Source organism: Drosophila virilis, chromosome X (assembly GCF_030788295.1).
Source record: "Drosophila virilis strain 15010-1051.87 chromosome X, Dvir_AGI_RSII-ME, whole genome shotgun sequence".
Classification (NCBI taxonomy): domain Eukaryota; kingdom Metazoa; phylum Arthropoda; class Insecta; order Diptera; family Drosophilidae; genus Drosophila; species Drosophila virilis.
Window position 1 is genome coordinate 21,257,330 of NC_091543.1, and position 23,270 is coordinate 21,280,599.

The 23,270-nt window shown below is 37.9% G+C and overlaps 1 protein-coding gene and 1 long non-coding RNA gene across 5 annotated transcripts; one reads left to right on the forward strand and one right to left on the reverse strand.

The window, feature by feature from the left end:
* Positions 1-7,142: 7,142 nt before the first annotated feature.
* Positions 7,143-11,455, reverse strand: Idgf4 (Imaginal disc growth factor 4). Of its 2 annotated transcripts, none has more exons than XM_002055522.4 (4): positions 11,302-11,455; positions 10,760-10,886; positions 7,959-8,519; positions 7,143-7,900 (listed from the first exon to the last, which is right to left on the reverse strand). In XM_002055522.4, exons 1-4 carry the CDS (start codon positions 11,314-11,316, stop codon positions 7,251-7,253), a joined length of 1,353 nt encoding a protein of 450 aa, XP_002055558.2. In that variant the 5' UTR covers positions 11,317-11,455; the 3' UTR covers positions 7,143-7,250. The 2 variants fall into 2 exon arrangements, with proteins under 2 accessions (XP_002055558.2, XP_070063531.1); XM_070207430.1 differs by having other exon boundaries at positions 11,240-11,370.
* A 1,753-nt stretch (positions 11,456-13,208) lies between these two features.
* Positions 13,209-19,026, forward strand: LOC116651997 (uncharacterized). Of its 3 annotated transcripts, XR_011416000.1 has the most exons (4): positions 13,209-13,505; positions 18,288-18,449; positions 18,498-18,561; positions 18,627-19,026. It is a non-coding gene; the product is annotated as an uncharacterized lncRNA (long non-coding RNA). The 3 variants fall into 3 exon arrangements; XR_004305000.2 differs by lacking the exon at positions 13,209-13,505 and having other exon boundaries at positions 18,213-18,449; XR_004305001.2 differs by lacking the exon at positions 13,209-13,505 and having other exon boundaries at positions 18,213-18,449; positions 18,507-18,561.
* The last annotated feature ends 4,244 nt before the right edge of the window (positions 19,027-23,270 follow it).

Genomic DNA, 23,270 nt, shown 5'->3' on the forward strand with positions numbered 1-23,270 from the left:
GTACATCCCAGCAATGATGGTATGGCAATTTTAGGTGTTATATGCGTTCGAGACTTGCCAGTCACATCAAGTTCTGTACATCTAAACTTGGCAGATAAGTTTTCTAACAAAAGCAATTAACTGTGGTCAAGCCGGGACTGCCTGACTAGAAATACCCTGAGCCCAGCGCCAGCCTACCTCTATGAACATGCTAAACTTTATAAAACACACAAATCTAGCTCTAATAAGTTTAATAAGATCGACGCGTTCGTACATACGGAAAACGGACAGACAGAAGGATATAAGTAGATCTATCGATAACTGATGCAGATCACGAAGGTATACGATTCATGGGGTCAGAGATACTTTTGACTGCCTGTTTCATACGTTCCAACATAACTAATATTCCCTTTTTACCCATTTTCAATGGGTTCTGGATGTAAACATGTTGTGCATATATTCCAATCATATGCACCTATATTTTCATATTTCAGGCAGCATACCTATTGAAATTTAATCTTGTATAAGTTTTTCCTCCAAATTATATCCCAAATATATAGTGACAATATTGTATAGAGTTAAAATTCATTTTACATCTGTTTTAAATGTAATTTCAAATGTGTAATCAAGCAAAGTATGACCAGACTTAACTTTCACACGGGAGGATGATGGATATGCAATGTCTACAATTTTTAGAGAAAAACAAACCTAGCAAGGTTAGGTAGTATTAGTTTCTAGTACCACACATTATTTTTTATAATTGTATGTCATAATATTGACGTTATTTAAGAAATGGTATACGAGAGTCCACATTATATAGACAGACAGCCATTGGTATGGTCATGGAAAGATCAATTTAATTCTTTAAATGAACTATTCATTTTCTATATAAAACGGATGGCTTAGAGAATTCGGGTTAGCAGTTCAACCCCATCCCATTTGAGTATTTGTATTCATGTATATATCTAGCATACATTTTTTAAACGATGATAGTATTCCTGATTGGTTAGATTGGTTACCTTTAAGCTTATAGTTTTCTCTCTCTGCATATTTCTTTCAGCTTTGTACTGGTTATGCATGAAAGATAATATCCAGGCACAACTCAAGTAGCAGCATGCCTATTCCACATTTTGCACGCCCTATTGCCCGCCTACTTGGGCTGTCGAGTTTTGATTTATTTGCTCGGAATGCAGACAAAAGCCGCGTGAGAGGCTGGCGCATCGTTGATGAGTTGGGTGTTAACTTTCCTTGCCTGACCTCTCACCCCTTCTAGGCCATTTCACGTAACAGGCCATAAGCGCCTTTTCAGTGCAGACTTCGGTAAATGGGCGTGTCTCAGTGGCGGTACATAAACTACACGCGCAGACAATTGCTCCGAACTAAGAGCGATAAATAATTTCTTCGTGTTGTTGTTTCTGTTTGTGTTGCTGTTGTTTCTCCTTCATAATTCCAAATACTGGCCTGATAGTCTCTCCGTCTGATCAAACGTCAAACTAAGCCTATTTTCATTTTGTGGCACCCACTCCACCCACCATCATGCGCCTTCTACTGAGAATTTGGCCATCGCGTTTGTTTTGTTAGCTGGTTTTTATGATTTACGCAGACAATTTCGACGCGCCTCCCAACTCCTTGGTCAGTTCAGGAAAACTTTACTGCTTCCCCTTTTACCCTGGCCATATACCATTCTCCGACCACTCCATTGTTATTGCTGTAGTATTCTTTGTTTTGTAGGTGTGTTCAGTGCTTTTGTTTAGTTCACGTTTTCTTTTTTTTGTTTTGGATGTCCGTGTCCTCAACTGGAACTACAATTTCGATCAAAAGCTTTGGCTGATTAATGAATTGATAAAGTCCGAGCTGTGCTCACATGTTGGCCCATGTAGTCCTCCCATTTGCTAATTAACATTTGCCCTCGCCAGGATTCGCGGCTGGTGCTTGACATTTTCATTATGGGTCGAATGATTTGTGCCCAGCGATAAGCGTGCTTTGTTCTAAGTTGTGGCCTTTGACTAATATTGAATGAAGATTAAGGTGGTTTTTAATTAATTAGTCGAGACGACCAAGCAACAAAATTGCATCCTCATCAAAATGCTGCAGGTAAACTCATAAAAAAACATGAAAGAGCTGTTTAACCATATAATACCCTTAAACGTAAAAAACTTCGAGCTGTTCTTAAACAACAACTATATATTTTAGATGATTGTTTCCGAATGAGCTATATGGAATAGTAGACAAATTTCGCTGAGGTCTAGGTGAATTTATTAACTGCTGAGTTTAGTCACTGAGTCACTTATTATACACCGAACTCATTGATAATGGGTAAAATGAGCATATTTTTTTCAAGTGTGTGTTACTGACAGACCAAAGCATTTCCGAACCTATAAAGTATATATATACGTGGTCAAGGGTCAAGGGTCACCAACTGTAAATTGAGGCTTCTCGTATAGTATACACTAATAATACAACTAACTTATTTTTTTGCATACCGCCCATATCCCGGAAACGCAAAGGTATACGGCCATGGTAATAATATTGTTCGGTTGAAGAGAAGATGAGTTCCACTCCATTTTTATAGCCTGATGGGGCATAATGGTTTATGTAAATGTATGTAACAAATAATAGAAAGCATTTCTCGGAACCTATAAGAGCTAGAAACTTGGCGTAGGTTCTCCTTTTGCCCACACAGTACGAGTATTCTTTGCATAGTGAATAAATTGCCACGCTTCCAAGCAATCGATAATAATTGATTTCGAAGGTCTGCAAAATTCTCAGGTCATATTCATATATAATATATATAAGTTATTATAGAAGAGAATATATATAAATATATGTATATATATATATATACTTGTTTTTGTAGGGGCAGCTCTCAAATTTTTAATAATCAGTAGTTTAAATATACTTATATAGTATATACATTCATATTTATATATTTTTTTATTTTACTGATTAATATAAATTTGAGAGCTTCCCATACAAAAACACGTTTTTCAAATTGTTTCTATGTGCTACATGATATGCGAAGCTGATGTTGACAAGATGTGAATGCCAAGTTTTATATACTAAAACTCATTTTATGGACTCAATCTTCTTTGACAGGAAGTTGCGTACATGTAATGTTTTATCCAAATGTTTCAAAAGCAAAAAAGTGAATTCATCAAAATTATATGTGTAAAGAGCGTAATAGTAAGACTCGTAAAGATGGATCAAGATATCTTAAAAAAGCTAAAGCCTATTTATAGAGGAACTTAAGTTTTCACCGACAGTATCTATATGACAAAGGTTTGCATTCTGATCGCTTCTGATATATGTACGTACAGCCCAAATTGCTTTAATTGCTGGAAAGCTAACAAAATAGAGAATATTAAGGAATAAGCAGACATTGAGACGGATGAATGTGACCATATCGGCTCGGCTATTGATGCTGATCAAGAATATTTATACTTAATAGGCCTGTCTTGTTTTAAGCGCCACTCATTGCGTGAGAAAATTATGAAACTTTTTAAGGAGTATCTAAACAGCAAACGGACACCAATTTAGGGCGTAAGCACTCGCTGACACTCACGAAGCGCTCGTAGAAATGTTCGTACAACTCTCACACAACTGCTCCTAATCAAGTGGCCCCTGAGGAGTCGTAAACATAGGACTCCAAATGTAAAAATGTGCACGTGAGCGGCAGCCATATTTACACGGTACATGTTGTACATGCATAGGCTTTAAAAAAAAATACAAGCGTGCTTTCTAGTCGGGAGGTTCCGACTTAGGCACACCCTGAATTCGCGCTAAACTTAACAAAAACTCCAGTTCACACACATACGCACGGACGCTGCGGCTTTGCCTCTTCATTTTTTCCAGACTTTAGTCCAAGTGATATGTGTGTAAATGCTAATTCGCTTCACGAAAGGTTGAGAAAAGATATTCAAATCGTAAAATATTCTCAATCTGTATGTGCTAGCTCCTATAACTTTTGAGCCAAGCTTAAGAAACCAAGTTTCAAAATCGATTTCTATATATTGAGTTTTTTTAATTTAGCATATATTTGATTGGGTTGTTCCCGTTTAAAATCGAATTAGAGACTTAATGGTTTTCCAACAACATCTCTTTAGTAATTCTTGTATTTCTTATTTACTTTTGTTATTAGCTCTATCTGAGTACTAATGCAATTCGGGACTGGACCATATTATTAAAATCTAAAATAATCAAGAACTATACATATATTTTATATTTTTATAATTTTCTGCCCACTTAACCAATGTTCCCTTGTAAACACGCCGCGCATTCTTAATGAGAGCGTTTCATATATGTATCTGTATTTCATCAATGGTAAAACGAAAAATCCAAACAGCGACCATAGCGATATTCTGCGATGGAGCATCAAGCATCCAGGTGGGGAAAAAGTTGCTGTTTCGATTTGTTGAGCCTCCTCAACCTCCCCAATTTATTGAAGAATTGATGCTTCTACTAGCCATATAAGATCGAAATTACGTATACAATAATATACATACATATGTATTTACAAATGCACGACATTGCACGTCACATGTTACATGTACGATTGTGAGGACATTTAATTTTGCCCATTTACCATTCAGAATCGGTATCATGCAACATGTAAGGTTAACGACTGCGAGAACATTCAATGTTTGCCTATTGACCATTCAGAATTGGTGTCAAGGCTGAAATATACTCGTATAGCGATAGGATTTCTCTGAATTTCTTTGCTCTTGTGCACGTGGTCTAGCCATAAAATGTTTATCCTTAGCTGATAACGGTTTTGGGTATGCCTTTGGGTTTTTTGTGGCTCAGGTGCTGACACAGCAACGCACACATGACGCTACCCTAGTGGGCCATTTGTAGACATGTTCAGTAATCATCTGTAAGTATCAGTGTAAGTGTCCATATGTGTATCTGCCAATCTCTCTATGGCTATTGGTGCTGAATGTAATCGGTATGAACTTCATGGAATGTGACTACATCATCAATATGCGTGCTGCGACTGACAAAAACAGCAATGACGACTCGATGACTAGGCCCCAACTTAAATGTGTGCTCAAATTGTTGCGATAATTGTTAGCAGGTTGGGTGTGCTAACTTAAACCGATAAGCAATGCTCATGTGCCACGTCAAAATCGGCTGGTGCGCAATTAACAAGTTGACATCGCGTCCCTTTACAACCCTCGGCTGGGGCGTGGCATTTTGCACGGTAACTTGTTATTTTCAGTCTGACTAATTGCATGCGTGCAAACGAGTGACAACAGCAACAACAATGACAACTGCAATGTCGTCTGCCACCGTCATTTTGGTCAACATGCAGCAGGAACATGAACAGTAGCAGCATCATCAGTAACACCAGCCCCAGGATAATAGTGGCTGGGAGCTGAGATGGCTGGTAACGTCGCTAGCTCAACGCAGACGTAAGATTTATGTTGTATCTGATGGTATTGGTGTTCGTGTTGCTGTTGGTGTTGGTATTACCAATGATACCCTAACAGGAACATTGCCAAGTGCAAGCCGTTCTTCGAACTGAGAACTAAATCAACGGCACCCAGTTGTGTACAGAACTAGCCCATATTCGGACGGACACATTTCCGGGCAGCACTGCGTATGCCTGATGCTGTCCTGGACTCTAAAATATACTTTGTGTGCGTCAGTGTTATGGTTTTGAGGTTGCATTTTGCAATTTTGCAAATGATAAAGTGATCCAAAGAGCAGCGCGGGCAGTAAAGGGCGCCGGAGTGGTGTGTTTGCGTCTAGTGGTTGTCAGCAACGGCAACGCGAACGGTTCAAGTGGGCCCAGCGTGACCGCCACACAAAAGATGAATGAGACATTGGACGATTTTGCTGCTACTGCTGTTGCTAGGTGCCTTTTCCGGCACGGGCAGCAGCAACAATAGCAGCACCAACACAAATATTGCACATAAAACAATCAACGGCAACTGCAGGCTGACACAATCGCCGGAAGAAATGCAGAAATGAAGTCACAGCCAGAGCAATGCAACATTATGCACTGATTTTCTCCCAGTCTATTTACTATTTTGTCACGCTCTGAAATCGCTGCTCATTGAAGCTGTTTCATATTCAGTACGAGTGCTACTTATTCCATCCATTATTAATAAAACCCACTTTGATGTAAATGCTTTGATCACATCTTGCATATTGTCGCTAACCATACAACATATAGATGGAGCAGCTAGAACAGGCAAAGGTAGCCACGCAAAGTTCATATAGTAAATATTTATTATTATTATTACTATTATTATTAATATTATTATTTTTATTATTATTATTATTATTATTATTACTATTATTATTTTTCTTGTTAATTTATGATATCCATCTATCGATAGCTTGCATAGTTTCCATGAGCTCAAAAACTAACGATATCAAGATCCTTTTTTCGGAGCTTTGGGCTTATGAGCTAGAGTCGCGAAATTTGATACGTAGCTTCAACTATACTTTGTTTTTTCTTATTTCATATTTATTTCCTACAAAATCTTTAAGGATCAGACATTAACATTGGTGATTTTGTGTATGTGTATGCGAGATGCTTGTAGCAGGTATTCTGTGTGAGTATCAGCTAATCGGGCACTCCCGACTAGAGCACTCTGACTTATTATTTTTTTAAATTGAATTTTAAATCGTTTGAATTTAACGAAAAATGTAAATTACATTAGCTGAATTTATTCTAATTTTTAATCTTCTTTATGTACCAATTCTTGCGATGTTATGAAGCTGCTGCGCCTTTTTTTTATAAAAAGAGCTGTAAAGCCGCAGACGCATCAATTGAAAACCATGTCAAAATTTAAATATTGGCAAGTTTAACTTCCCTGTTTGTGTATGCACAAGCGACAATGCCAACAAATTGATTAATTGAATCGCAAGTCGCATTTCTTCCCTTTTGAGGAAAGGGGTCAACTTTATGTACTTAACTATTTCTTCTGGCTGACTGGATCGTGATCAACGCACAGCCCTAGCCATAAGAGCTAGCATGCTGAAATTTTTAGTGTATTTGATAAATTTCCAGAAATGTGGAAAAAAAAATGATATATGAAACTTATTTGTTTATCATTAAATAGCTCTCAAACTCATTTTCAAAGATCTTTGTAAACATTTATTTGAAACTTGGTAGAAAATGCGAGCCAAAGAACAAAAGTCAACGATGCCGCTCTGTTACACCAAGCAACGTAGGTTTATTATGGATTAGTCGGAATAAAAACAGATACATATAATCGAAGTCGTAAAAACGTGTTACATATTTGGGGGCATGTGACCGCCTATAGCTTATACTTGATGGCGCGTAGAATAGGATACTTTTCGTTGCCAGTGCAGCCGCCGCGGAAGTCATCAAAACTGAGGTCAACAAGGGCTACGCCTCCCAGTCCCTTGCTCTTTACGTAGGCGGCCTTGATAGCTGCTGTATCGGGATCCTCATATCCAACCCAGAGCCCATTTTCATCCTTGTCGTCGGCTGAGCGGTAAGCGTAGCTTCCAAATCGCTTAGTGGGATCGCCCACTTTACGGAGTGGTCCATCAGCGCCCTTAAGATGTTGGTTGGCTTGGTTGGGTAGCTTGGCACATACCTCTGGCCAGCTGTAAAAGCCAGGAGTTTGGGTTTGAACACCAGCGGGACCGACATTATCGGCATCGGATACAGGCGGTAGGCCAGTCAGGCCGGAATCTTTTGTAAGCTTCCAAACGCGTCCGTATGTAGGGATGCCTACGTTGATTTTCGAGGCGGGCGCATGGTTGTTCAACCAGTACTGCACCTGGAAGTTTATGTTATGCTCGGGGTTGCGCTCGTTTAGCTCGTAGATAGGCGCCGGGAAATCAGCTACTTCTGGATTACGCACGGGGGTCTGAAAATCATAGGCATGCAGATTGATATAATCCAGATTGTTGATCAAGGCGGGCACATCGTAGAACACTGCGTCGATTACAGAATAAATATTAAGTTCCTTAGACAAGAGTCCAAAAAAACTTACGTGATGAGTTCACATTGGGCAGTACGCTAAGGCCCAGCAGATATCCATCCGGTCGGAAAGCGTTTTTCAACTCACGCACCAGTGCCGTAAATTCCTCCTTGTGCTCCTCAGCCTTCTCATCGACTACATGATCGCCGGAAAAGATCTTCTTGAAGCCCTTCCAGAATGTGCCAATGCCGCTGTGCACCTTCTTGGGTTTGTTCTTGGGGAACTGCCAGGCCAGATCAAGACCGTCAAAGCCATAGGTCTTAACCAGTGAGTGGGCGCTATTGATGAATGGAATGCGAGCGTTGCTGCTCTCCAGCAGTGTCAGATACTTGGAGCTTTCCTCGTCGGCAACATCTTTGTCGCCACCAACGCTAAGAAGAACTTTCAACGCTGGGTACTTCTTCTTTAGACCAGTCACAGAGCGGTACAGGCTGCTGCCAAGATCCAGATCGAGTTTTTCGTTGGTACTGACAAGTTTATTGCTGCTGGGATTTATGCCTGCATAACCGTAGATCAAGTGTGTGCAAAACTGCATTGCCGGCTCCAAGTCGTTAAGCGTAAGCTTGGAAAGCCCTGTGTGAAAACGAGACAGCAAGAATTATGAAAATAAAAGAGACAGATTGACAAGTATCTTAGTTTGAACACTGCCCAAGATAAGTCGCATTGCCGTAGCGAATATCCAATTAACAAAAGTTTAGCTTAATTGTGACATCGCCAAAACTGTGTCACATGATTTTCAATTAACAAGCACAGCTACAACAGACGTCAACTTGTATGGGCAGTATTCAATTTACACTCTACTTGAAAGCTTAGTTCGCTGATCTTATGCCCACGACTGCTGAATGCTATTCACTTTATTGGTGCCCTTGTTGTATTAAGCCCTTGTAGAGGTATTGCAATTACATGGTTAACGCTTTAAAGTGCACATCTACGACCTCACTTAGTATATAGTGTAAATTCTTGATCAGACTAAACAACTGACTTGTTACTACTCTGTTAATTTTGAAGCTATTTCCTGTTTCGGGCAGCACAATTTTGGGAATCTGCCGCATCGGTTCACAATATATCATATAGCTGCCATATGAAGGGTAGTTCGTAGAATAAAGGTCTTAGCATCATTAGCATCGGCCCCTCATACCAGTTACATATAGCTGTCATAGGAACGAGTGGTTGACTATTAATTTCGTTTACGACTTATAGGTGTCTTGCCTTGCATATAAGTCATATCTGAAGAAATTTCAGAAAAAAACGCTTGGGAAATTAGTTTTTCTGTTTTTTAAGATTTCTTTGTCAAATCTAACAGCTACAAGATTAAGAATTCTCCTTACATATTTGCTAATCCATAAGCCATTCGAATGCAAGGGTATTTTAGTTCGGCGTTTCGTTCTTCAAGTTTTTTTTTTTTTTTATTATGCTGGGAAAAGGTGAGGTGTCCAAATATCAAATCAAATTCAGACAAACTCAATGTCTTCAATAGTTCCTATGCATTGGCCCTATATAGTTTTTCATCCATTTTCAAATTGGAGTTCTTGGTATCATACTCATTTTTCTAATATGCATTTTAACAGAAGTGCAAATAAACTGTAATTATTACTTAAAAAGCATCGCTGCGGAATAAATGGTAAAAATTAATTCATATTTATTTTAAATTCTGGAACAATTGAATGTATTTAACCTTTTTTTAATTTAACACTCATATTCCGATTTGCATTTGTAACATAGTCACTACGTAAACAATTATGAAGAGTAAATATACTCAAACAATTTATCAGCGCACTCGAAAGTACAACGTAAGTATATACATACGCTTGCCTAATAAATAAAAGGGATGAGAGACGCGTTAATTGATATTGCTCTTAAACAAGCATCTTGGGTACACGCTGCAAATCGGTGATAACCTTTTCAACTGCTTTCTAAAAATATCACAGCTCACAACTCATAACAATATGAACAAATAAAACTTGCCAAGTCGCGGTTACTCGGCGAACAGACACTCTGGATACAGGTCTGAATTGCCTTTACTCATATTCCCTGGGATGATGCTCTCATGTGCTCTTCGTTCTGTAAAAACTTGTATACTCTATCTATTTGTGATATCGTACACAGGGTAATTGCTTGTTTGTTTTCAATTTTATAAATATACTCTTTATGATAAGTCTTCTCTTTAATAATCGACCCAAAATGAGCACCTGTCTGGTCACCTGTCCATACAAACGCAAATATTTCCCCGCTTTTGCAAAAAGAGATTCAATATATATATATATATATATATTTATATAACGACGAGATAATTATACAGATTGCCACATCCGACAGCAACTTTACTCATTATTCTCTGACCTAATTGAAATTGGTTAAATATGGTTTTGTTCAGATGTATGTAAGAGGCAGAAGAAAGCATCTGCGATCCCAATGGGTATATATATATATGTTCCTAGTCAGAACGTCGAATCATGTACGTCTGTATAAACACCTCGAGCACCGAAACTATGACAGCTAGATACATTTTGCATGCACGGTAACGTGTAGTATACTTTTTGGATACCACTCCCTACTTCCCCCAAATGTGTGTATTTATATGTTTAGGCCTTGCAAATGATCGGACCAAGACACCATAGCTTTCCGAGAAAGCTTCTGCTAAAGTGTGAGGTTAAGGTAAGAAAAGTTCGCTTGTTTGCGAGTGTATGCGTGTGCTAGAATGCGTGTTACGACACCTTGGGTTCAGTGTATCTCGTACCTAGGCTGACTTTTATTTTTCTATATGTTGAATACAGCTAACATTATGACTTAAGACGATAGCCGCTTTCTCTTACCTTCTCTGATGAAACTGGCGCCATCGTAGTAGCAAAGCAGATGAGAGGAGCCTGCAGCTGCGTTACTTTGACCAAATGTCAGAATGGCCAGGAGCACGGGGAGCAGGGCAAGGAGCTTCATGTTTTGCTGTAAACAGAAAAATACGAACAAAACGAAAGACGTGAGTAAGCTGCAATTAACGTAATTGACGGAACCAAACATTAAGAAACGCCAGTTAAATGCCGGATGCATGCTATGACTCAGAAATGTGTTACAATTTTGAGAAAAATTGCCAAGCACTCTCGTTTATTATAACGACACAAAAAGTTCGTAATTAACAGCCGAAAATTAGATATAACGCTTGCCATACAAGCTGTCAACAGCACTTATAATCTGGTTGTTCAATAATATTGTGAATAAAAAAAAAAAAAACAAAAAACAGAAACTCTCACTAAAACAAAAATGTTCAAATATTAATAGTTTTTTGCCTATGTACATACATATATACACCAAGAGATTTGGTATCTATATGTACATATATTTAAATCGTTTCACTACTAACTTGTTGTGCTCGCATTGAATGTTAATTTGAAACTGTGCCCAGCTCGAGGTGAGACAAACTTAAAGTGAACTCGTTGAGAATACGGTAGAAGCAAAACTGTGACTGAAACTGAAATAAGGTAAAGACGACAGCAGCGGCAACAGCAACAACGAGCAACGACAACAATGAGAAGCACAAAAAGCAACACAAAAGCTGTGCGAACGAAATGAGAATGAAACGCGACTTGAAAATGAAATCGGAAAGTGGGTGATAAAAATCAACAAAACAGAGCAACAAAGCTTCAACCGAGGTTCGATTAAAACACTGTCGCTATACATATACATACATACATACATACATACATACATCACTTCGCACTTATGTACGCACACACATACATATAAACATGCAATTTTACGTGCTATATTAAATTTGTTCGAATATGTATATGTATGTACATATGTATATGAATGTAGGTCTAAGGTTATCCATGTTTCCATATGTATATCGCATGATATCATTTAATAACGAATAATAAAAATATATGTACTATGCATATGCTTACACGCATAAATGTTCATCTGAACATGTAAGACCATACGCATACCTAGAAAAACTAGTTAGATCAAGTCAAGAGGGCCTGACTAGAAGATACCCTGTGTTGGTTCCCGTAACATCTGTTTGTATTTCCTATAGCTTGCGATGTCAGTTCTTATAAGTGTGTGAACAAATGTGTGTGTTTTGAATAAAAGGAAGCTAAACACTCTGTAACGGTAGCCTTTAATAGCTTAATCTGCATTCATGGCAAAGTTCAAGTATCGAACCGATTAAGCCGCAACCAAATGTTAACTATTGTTATGTAATGTTATCTAGCAGATCTGTTAGTTTGCAATGAACACCATTGATAAGCTCATCTAAGACCGATCCACAAACACATATATCACTGTGGGCGTTTCAAATCGGGAAAACTCGATATATCATATCATGGAGAACGGACGTACCCAGGCTTAATTTCAGCTAATATCACTGAAGTTTGCAATTATTGTTATTGAGTTTTATGTACATAAATACTTTACATAATCCATCGGTGTTATGTACTTGGACTTGTGAAATGTGAAAGTCAAATAGCGAAACGAAATACTTCCAATGGGATCATTGTAAAGCCTCCCTCGGTGTGGCAACATTATTTTTTTCACATTTTATAAATCATGTTTTAACATGATTTTGTTAATGTTACTTATGTAATTATAAAACAATTTTTCATAATCTGGGAGCGAATTACCCTAAAAAGTTTAACATCTTTAACATTTTTATGTATTTTAGATATTAAAAATACAATATACCCTTTTTAGCCATTTTTAATGGGTTCAGGGTATAAAAAGTAGCTCTTCTTGAAATGTAGAATATCGAAAAGTTTCTCAAATTAAGATATATTAAGTGCGATATCGCCCAAAGAGTGTACGAATAAGAATATGTACGTAAGAGTGCTGCAGTCGGGAGTTGCCGTAGCAAACTTCCTAGCTTTTTTATACCGTGTCTTTTTTATACCAAGTCTCTACCACAGATGGTTTCTGTAATTGGAAGTATTTATACATAAGGCCGAATAGGCATTCGGATGAACAGACTAGACTCGCCATTAATGCTGAGTAAATATATATATATGTACTTCTTGGGCTCGGAGATTTTTTCTTGTGTGTTTGTTGCATACATTTGCACAAAACCAGTACACCCTATTTACCCATTTTCAATGAGTTAGGGTACAAAAATTAGAACACTTTCTAGAATAGTCTGCAGAGCGGCTGAGAGGGTACCGTTTGTTTTGTTTTCCTTGTTGGGATCTTTGTTTGTAAAGCAAGTCTTGTTCTTGTCTCGTTTCTGCGTTACTTCGTTCGATTCGTGTTGTCGTAAGCTTCGGAGCACCTTGTGGGGTAGTTATTAGCCTATCGAAGACGGACCTCCGCTGCATTGTACCGCTCTGTATTTGTAGCTTACATTGCTCGTATTCAGTTGTGCATTAGAAGGGAACATACATACATAAAAAAACACATGTGCTTACATGTAAGCATACTTGTAAATGAAAATAAACATAACATGAGTGTCTGAGTGCAAGGTGCACGTAGGCACATACAAACATACCTGTGCAATTATTTATTTTAATAAACAATTATTCGAATTTTTGAATTTAAAAAATAACAGAAAGCAACAACGGCACATCTCATAATAAGGTAAGCTGTCTGTGGTTTATTTTAAAAGCATTTTGATTTTGATAAAGAGTCTTCGCAATTTTTGTTTACCTTATACCAAATTTCAAATTCTCTGTTTCTTATTCAATTCTATTTTAAATTTACACTGATCTAATCGTTCTTTATACATAAATGCATTCAAATCAAATTCCATCAAAAGAAATTCCCATAGAAAATCAAACTGACATTGGGCAAAGTATATTGCCCCCTTTTTACAGATTCAAGAACTAAAGCAAGTGCATATATATGTATGTACATACACATTAAATTTCTGAAATCGAAAGCTCACTCTATACTAGGTATGAACTTTAAATTTGCACATTTATAAATACAAATGTACATATGTATGTACATATCATCAACACCATTCAGCCGACTGTGTGTCTACTTCAACACATTGATAGGCGGGTGATTTTTTTTGTTTGGATTTTTCCACGAATTCGCAGAAGAGCTCAAATCAAACTGATGATTTTGTAATAGCTCTGTTATTTCTTGGAAAATACATTTTATTAAACAACAAGAGACGACAGCTAATTTTGAAATATTGAATATTGAATACCCTTGTAGACATATGTATTTGCTTAGAAAGATTTGTATACAATCATTTTATTAATATGTACATACATATGTACATATAAAGCTCTGCGAATATCTTATGAGAATGGTAAAGCTTCAAGTAACTGAGCTTAGTCAACAAACAATATTGTTAACCCATCGCGTTTGTGGTATGTAGGTGATTTTTCTGAAAAGTAGGTCAAAAATATACGAACACAGTTTTCGTTTAGGAATTTTCCGATCATACCTTTGGCAACTTCATACATATGTACAATATGATACATTCGTCTTATTCAGCTGGCCGAAAGATTATATTAGACTTAACTCACAAGATCGTAGATGACTCCATCTGTGTGTTACTCATTTCGAGATAAGATTTGAATACCCACTACAAGGGTATAGAAAAAAACTGGCGTATATTTAATAAACAGCCGCATTTATTTACACGACGGGACGGAAAGTCGCGCATTTGATGAAACCGTAGCGCGACCTTATCAATTTATGTCAGCCAAAGGTCGTTAAGATACTTTGCTTCCACAGTTCGTTCACATATTTAGTTTTAATTTGCTGTGGATTCTGTTGACAACGTGACTTATCTACGAATTGGTTCTGAGCTGTTGATCTGGCTGGAGCTGCTCACATGTAAATACATTCGTTAGACAAAAACTGGCCAGCTGGAAAGCGGACAGACAACCAAAAGTCTGACGTGGCAGCAATTTTTAATCGAGTTTTGCGGCTATTGAAACAAAACATATTTTTTTTTTTAATTTTAAAGATGGAATATTACGACTATCTCTGGGACACCGACTCGTTAATACACTTGTAAACATATGTCAGATGTGTTATCTTTACCATCGACTGATTGATTCTATTATAATTATTATTATTGTTATACTGCATCTCAATAGTCGAGATGACTCGACTCAAAATCCCCTGCACCCCTCAGTTACCTATTCTGGCTTATGGCATCACGCTTTGCTTTCTTTAAATCATAAAATACAGCCACTTACCATAAAACGTTCTAGGAAATGGGGAAATATTCATAATTTATGTATGGTATACATACTAAAGTAGTAGTAGTAGTAGTTTTTTTTTTCTCGTTTTATTAGCTAATTTATTGATACTATACATGAGCATCTTAACCTAGCTTGACTATAATGGGATAAACATACCTAATATTACCTATTAAGTTTTATAATTATTCAATTTATCTTATATTTTTAGTATGATTATTATTACTTTTTTTTTCTTTCTTAAAATTTTTGCGTTATGCTTAAAAAACCAAATCTTGCTTACGATGTAAGAGAATGTATATTTCAAATTTAAAGTGTCTAGCACTTATAGTTTTTATTAAGATTAAATACCCCTGCAGGCCAGAATCCAAGAATGCAATGAATTTCCTTGATATGAGAGATCTTAATTCAATACGGTTCACTCTTATTCCTATGCAAACTTACCTCTCAGCTTTAATTATACCGACATACAAGCTTTCATAAGTTCGATATTTTTTTGCCGGCAGAAAAATGTCGGAATCGTCTGGGTCCGAACACTATTATGATATATACATCGTACAATGTATCGATTGTTTATTAATTCAATTATTAAAGGATAAATTGTAATTCAGTTTAATACCTTTACAATAAGTGTACTAAATTATTTTTTCTTCAACCTTCAACTATGAGTCATTACCAGCCGTGGTCCAGCTGAAGATACCTTTAAATGCAATTAAAGAGGTGTTCTCAGTGCAGCTGATAAAATACCCAAGAATCCAAAGAACACGTAGATACATATTTTAACGAGCCAGCCATAATAAAAAAAGCGAACAACAGTTTTTCAACAATTTATTATCTAAAAAAAAACATTAAGAAAGAGCTTAAAACAAAATGTTTATTGCTCGTACTGGCCTCGAACTTACCTCATTCAGCTTGAAACATTCCCTTGACTCGGTGCCACATCAAAAACTTGGCTGTGGCAAACATAACCAAGCGCTTTTTTTATAACTTCTGTGTTTTTTTTTTATTGATCTTGATATAGATCGTATTGTGCGAAAGAATATTAGTTTATTTTCAAATAGACAATTGTATCAAAATTGTGGCTTAAAGTTCCTTGTTTAATTGATTTATAACGATGTGGTGTACACGGGGACGGCGATACCTAACAGGATGCAGCTGGTGCAGAACACTTTCTACCAAATTGTCAATTTCGTCCTGGAAGCATTCCAGATATTTACTGTGGCATTCAACAGGTGTCAGACAGAGTCTGGCATTAAGGACTGTTGGATAAGCTTAAAGGAGAGTCCTATCCTTATTTCACACCGTAACAGGACTTTCAGTTCGATGAAAGGAAGAAAGGAATTGCATCCTCGAAGGAGAGGATCAGAACAGGTTTATCTCAAGTGGGCATATGAGGTACGAAGATGTGGTACATTCATTTGCATGTTAACGACCGTGAATTTGAATCAGCGCTAGAAGAATGCACATAAGATTAAAGTATGTCCATTAGTTGTTATTATTTTGTTAGTAAATAAAAGGGGATAAGGAGATGCACTCCGGTCCTTAAATGTATTTTGTGCCATAAAGCCCGTTTTGAGAGCCAGAGCAACTCCACCTGCTAGAGGTCGAGGCAATCCTTATCCGAGCAAACAATCGCACGACCCAGATACAGCTTACTATTCTCAGCATTCACAATGCCTTCACAGCAAGAGGGCAACCACATTTTGTGGAGATGGTGCCTCAACGCGTGGTTGCCCACGAGATAGTCAACCAGAACTCTGAGGTTATATTGGCAAGCCACGTGGCAGCGTTAGTAAGCACAAGAATTTCTGTATACATGTGCACGCAAACACACACAAATACAATTGCAAATGTGATTTTATGGTATCACTAACCATGCATGTTTAATTAGTTAGATGTGTGTTCTGTGTATGTGTTTGTGCTGCAGCTAAACTTAGTTATGTTTTTCAATAATTCTCTCTCCGCTTTTTTAAAAAGTGGACAACTGTGAGACGTTTCTTTTGGGCCAGGCCTTGCGAACGAGCACGCCACGCGCTGCTGTTCTGCCGCAGCCTGCGTCAACAACTTCTCTGCCGCGGTCGTAAGTAATATTGGCTGACGACCGAGCAGCAACAGAGCAAAACAGCTGCTAACCTGCTCGATCGGTTATCGCTGATTATTTCTAAATGACTCACGATTATTAACTGAGTCTGTCACTTTTTAAGCTCCTGCAAAACGCGTAAGCGAAAAACAATTACGGCTTAAAATTAGATACATATTTGAGGAAACAAAAGTTTTTAAAGATCACTTGAAATAAAATACATACATGTAAGAGTGCCCCAGTTGGGAATACCCGACTAGAAAATACCCTGAATCTTCATCTATCAATTCCAAGAGCACTTTGCGTTTCACGCTAGCGTAAGCTTTGCCAAAAAAAATATCACTGGGAGTATAAATGTTGTTTGGGTAAAGGAAAATATGTAACTAGCATTATTGAACAATGATAGAAATAATAAAGTATTTGCAAGACCTGCATTAAAATTATTGCAATTGCTTAATGCCAATACAACGGTCTTTGTCGATACATTAAGTTAATTTGTAAGCTGTAATTCCCAGACAGACTTAAAACGAATATCCGATAAAGTGAATGTTATTAGGGCATTTAGGGGCAAGCCAGAAGAATTAAACCCTAGGCAAAGGAATAGGGATTTTTTTAAGAATAAATAACTCTACTTAAGCTATTCTCCGCTTTAGGAGCTCCACCAAAAAACTGCGATATCGATAAAAAAAAAAAACAGGTTTTCCGTAATAGCGGAACATGGAGTTTAAACGACTCGCTTTTGAATTGTGCCTTTAATATTTCAAAGTGGAATCGTCTATGTTCTTCATAAACATATGAACATATATATGATATTTTTGGATATAGGTTGGCGTCTAAATGCAGTCAAATATTACCTTTACAGTAAACATTAAACAGATCATCAGCCCCTAACTTACTCTCTAAGCAGCTGAAATATAAACACCAGGAATAAACAAAGCATAGCATACTTTGAGGGGTAGCATCAAAAGTATTTTTACAAGCTGACGAGTTGTCAAGAATTAAACACTTTAGTTCGCACGACATAGGCATGTTTCAGTATGTACTTATTCAACAAAATTATATTATATAATCATACTAAATTTTACTTCATAATAATTTCAAAATTTCTTCAACCAGATTACATCGTTACAAGTAACCAATGTTACGTTTGTAAATAGCAGAACTTTCTGCAAATCCGACAAATCTAGTCGGAAATGATCAACTAGCGGATACCCTGAACTTTCCTTTAACAACATTAAATGCAGCTACGCGCTCGTTACTTCACTGTAACTGTGACTGGTGAGTAGTTCTAATCGATCCGTTTATTTTAATTATAACAAGGGGCAGAGGGTTCAGGGCATAAAAATTGGTGTTAAGAATAGACAGCTAGAAGGAAGATTCAATGAATTGAGTAAGTATCCTGCTTGATTGGCATCAGATGCGAAATTCATAAGCTAGTAACACTGTACCCTCAAGGTAAAAAGGCATTCTGTGGTTTCAGTGATGCCGACCAAATACCAAAAACAGAAGTTGTTGGGGCACAGTGAGGCACAATGAATTCAAAAATCACCTAGAGGGCCTACACTTGATTTATTGCTGAAGGAGCGAAGCCGTTGTCATAAATCCTGAATATCAAAGTTGCCTCAATATACATTTCCGCCGTTCGACAATGGTTTCTTTTACAACAAGGCGAATAATGCTGACCAAGTGTCTCCTCTTTAGGTCTCATGCTGTCCTAATCCCAATTTTCAATCACAAGCTACAACTCAGCGCTTCAGTTCGACTAGTTTCAACTTAGTTAGATTCAACTCACTTTTAAGCAGTGCGTTGATCACCAACTTTCAGGTCAAGCTCTTTTAAATACATGTATTTCTTTGTGAACACGTATGTGTCTTAATTTATGTTTTGTGCATGCTGAAGCCCGCTTTTCATGGATTTCACGAGATTTGATCAAAGAGACAGCAATGATAAAATATATTTCTTAGCAAGCGAATGGCAACTTTTTTAGCCTGGAACTGCTCACGCACCACTGCGACTGACTGACACCACCCCAGTCAGACTTTAGTAAAATAAATGATGATGGTCGCGTTTGGTTGTGAACTGGCAACTGAAATGAGAAACAAGAAACTGGACAAACTTTGTGCTCAGATTGCTTAGAAGCTGAATGGTAATACTCCGCACAGATAAGCACCGATGTCAAAAGTTTTGATTGAAATTAATAATTTTCAATTGCTCTTTCATGCTACTCTGTGCCTCTGTGTGTCCTCTTCTTTCTTAGCCGACCTCCAACTCCCCAAAAGTTGTCAATTTGTGCAAGCTGCTTTGACGGCGCTTCCTGCCTACCAGACAAGCCCAGCTCTAGTTGCCCTTGACTGCCTCGCATCATCTAGTTAAAATCGAAGCATGCTGCCAAGCCTGAATGGTTGGCGGTTGATTGTTGTCACAAGTTTTTGCAGCTACTCTCAGCAACATACATAAGCCTGGCCTGATATTGAGTGAGCAGCTTGCACGACGACCTTGTCCGCTTTCGACCTCATGCTGATGGTGATGTTGATACTGGCAATGTTGTAACTGTGATTCTTGTTGCTTATCATGACATAGTTAGTTGCGGGTCTCAGCAACAAAACACAAATGCGAAAATATGCTCTGCTTTGACTGGTTTCCCGGTACCGTGGTTGGACGGAGCCGATGCCCGGTTCTGTTTTAACATTTTGTCTATAACCATCTTCATCTGTGACACCGTTTCCATACTACTGCCATTTCATCTGTCGATGTTGCTATTGCTTGTAATGTTTAGAGCACAGGGCACAAAAATTTCCAATCAAAATCAGATAGCGTGAAACCAAAAATTCGTAACTCTTTGCTGCAGTCGTCTGAGTTCTATTCGCTACCCACCGCTGCCTATCACATTTGCCCTTCCGCCTAAATCCTAGATACTTCAAATCCTTTCCAACTACTCCCACTCCATAGCTCTCATACCACCCACGGTCACCCGATGCAACTTGAAAAGTTTTAAATGCCGCTCAACAAGCAACAAACAGTAACTGGACCTGAACCTTGGCACTCTAAAATGCCGCAGTGCACAAATTTCCCTACACACTCTTAAGCAGGCATTGAATTTGACTACTTTTATGAGTCAAAAGCGAATTATAAAGCAATAAATATATCTTGCAATACAATTCCTTTCTCGGAACCAATAAGCACTGTTGTATAGATTGCAATATTTTGCAGAAAGTTTCTTAAAAATGTACTTGAATATGTAAACTTAACTGTCTTTTTCGGATTAATAATAATGTCCGGAATCCCGATATGCCAATATTTGACTCCTCTTACACTCCGAAAATGCCAACTGCCAACGTATGGACAAATTCTCCCTGTTCTTACACTCTGTCAAGTTCTTAAATCGTGTACAGAATATCAATTTGAAATGTTTTAAAATCGTCAAATATGTAAAAAAAAACGTATGACGTTTTCACGTCAATAACTAAGGCGGATCAAAAGCTTCGATAATTGTTAATTAGAACTGCAGAAAGTTCTGCGCAGTCATGCTAATCTCTTATACAATGTCAAAGTAAGCTATCATTATGAAACGCATGTGAAATGTCAACAAACAAAATAAATGCTGGCTAAGAAAATAATTACTGCTCTCGTTGCACATTTTCAGTTTCAGTTCGCCATATATACTGTCTCTTAATTGCACAAAAGAAATCCCTTGTACCCAACAGTAAATATAAAATTTTACTTATAGCACCACGGTTTGAACTCTTCAAATATCATCATAACATGTAGTCCAATATGATTTCTAGTAAGCCTCTGCATAACTCTGCTGCGGCCAATTGTGGTTCTTACGCAGATAGTTTTTATAGGTTTTGAGTTATTCTTAAAAAAACAAGTTTCAAATATTATTGTTATTTATATTATGACTAAATATAATATGTACATATTTAAAATTTGCACAAATCTCTTTGCATCTTCCAATATCGTTAAAATATATATTTATTATATAATAAAATACATTTTTGTCAATAACTTTGTAGCCGAACGGAGGAAAATGCGTACATAGAATACAACTATTCCAACTATCTGAGAAGAAGGGCGTTTGATAATAATTGAATGGTAATCTTAAACATTGTCTGGCCATTTTTTCGAGCTTTCAAAATAAGTTTATGGCCGACCTAAAATTTCGTGCATACAACTTATTTTTGTGATACCAGAAGTCAGTAATCATATAGATACATGGTGCAGAGTATTTCCTGCTCGGACAGTAACCAAATTGTTCTTCTTGAAGTTCCTTTTGTGCAGTCTTTTTGTTTTGCGTGCTGTATATTGGGATACACAGGTCAATTGCCATTTTCATGGTGTGTGTTTGCTTGTAACATTTTGTAGCTGCCTTCAACACACGTATCAAGAGAAGCGCACCAAACTCACAGATGCATTGAAGCTGCCCTTGCGGTTGCGCGCAAATTTGCTGCTAGTTACCATTTGGCCAACTGGCCAACTGGCGGCTGCTTTCATTCCCATTGCATTTGCCACATTCCCATTCTGGTTCTCATTTCGACAGCTATCGGTTGCAGTTGCAAGCACTGCACAAAGGGGTAATTGAACCTAAAACAAACGTGCAATGAAAGTTCATGAATCCAAATCAATGACTTTTAATGTATTTGGTAGGAAAATTACGTCTTATGTAAAAGATCATGTGTTGCATTGCATGGCTCGAATGAATACTCAAATTGGGGGCTTACTTAAAAAATTACGTTCTTGGAAATGCTCACAGGTACATAAATACATGCTCATATATGCGTGTGCATTTAAGTTGCTTAAGTTAACCAACGATCATTTGTTTTCCCGTTGTCGCATTGGGCAAAGGGCCAAAATCCCAACAGATGTAGCGCCATTTTAGATTTTTCCTTTTTATTTTTTTTTTTTTGGCAAATGCGCTATTACATTTGCTTTAAATTGCACTTAGCCGCTGACAAAGCACGAGCCGAGGATGCCGTCAAGTACGGGTACAGAAGGAATACAGGAGGGCAGACAGCAGAGTGAAATCGAAGAGTATGGAGTAGTATAAGTCACAGGCATCATTACTCTTGGCAGGCAGTCGAGCGCATGAGTTGACAACTCTGTGTATTGGCAGACATTTTGGAGAAAGACAATATTGCACATGTCATTGACTTGAGGTAAGAGAGTGGACTAACTTGGTTGAGTTAGATGAAATGGCTGAGTTGGTAGTTGATAGTTGGCAGTAGTGCCTGTTGGCTATGACTTATTCATGTCAGCCGCTAACACGGCTCGAGTTGGACCATCTTGCCAACTCTGAAGGCAAAGCAAAAGTTAAAAATCTCAATCAGGGAGCTGCACTAAGATTCACTTGGGCAATGCCATTTGCCATGTGGCGCTGGCATACTAATGAACTGTCACACTCACGCATCCTGTGTTACTAACCAGCCAGAGCGAACAGTGACTCAGAGTCACCTGTATTTTGTCAGGTTGCTGCCCATCTGAAGTGCCCATATATCTTTTCCAGTAGTGCGCTTAAATTACACTAAATCACAGCCAAACAAATTGAATTTTAAGTTTACAGCCCACAGGCAAAGCCGCAATGCAGCCGCAAGGATGAAAATCACTTGAAAAAGCCACAGTAGAGCGTTGCCAAATTGACGAGGCAGCATTCAGTCCAGGATGCTCACACTACACACTCACAGCCACCCATCCTCTCGCCCACTCAGGTGTCTTTCATCTTCATCTTATTGTACTCGTGGTTTACAGGCCGGTGGCACCCGCACAGACATTAGGCTGACAAACAATGCAGCCGCTGCGGCCAAGCCTCAGTCCTCTCACTCCATGTCTCTGTTTTTATATCCCCCTCTTACAGTCTCTTTATCTTCATCTTTCTTTCTGGCTAACTCTCTCGTTCTCTCCCCTGTGTGAGTGTGTGTGTGTGTGTGTGTGAGTTTGGACAGATTGAAGTCAGATGGTCAACACTTGAAATTGCACTTAGTGGGCATTGCAGCTATACAGGATACTACAATCGAAACAGATGGCCAAATGATTTCGTATAGAATACAAAATTGTAACTTCATTCTACTGGAATCGTTATCTTTATTTGATAAATAAGTCAGG

Excerpts from the sequence above, each read along its gene's own strand:
- Idgf4 (XM_002055522.4), bottom strand. Across the intron at positions 8,520-10,759 it reads CGCCAGTTTCATCAGAGAAG|GGCTTTCCAAGCTTACGCTT; the intron begins GTAAGAGAAAGC and ends GTTTTCACACAG. Across the intron at positions 7,901-7,958 it reads GCCCAATGTGAACTCATCAC|TGTTCTACGATGTGCCCGCC; the intron begins GTAAGTTTTTTT and ends TAATCGACGCAG.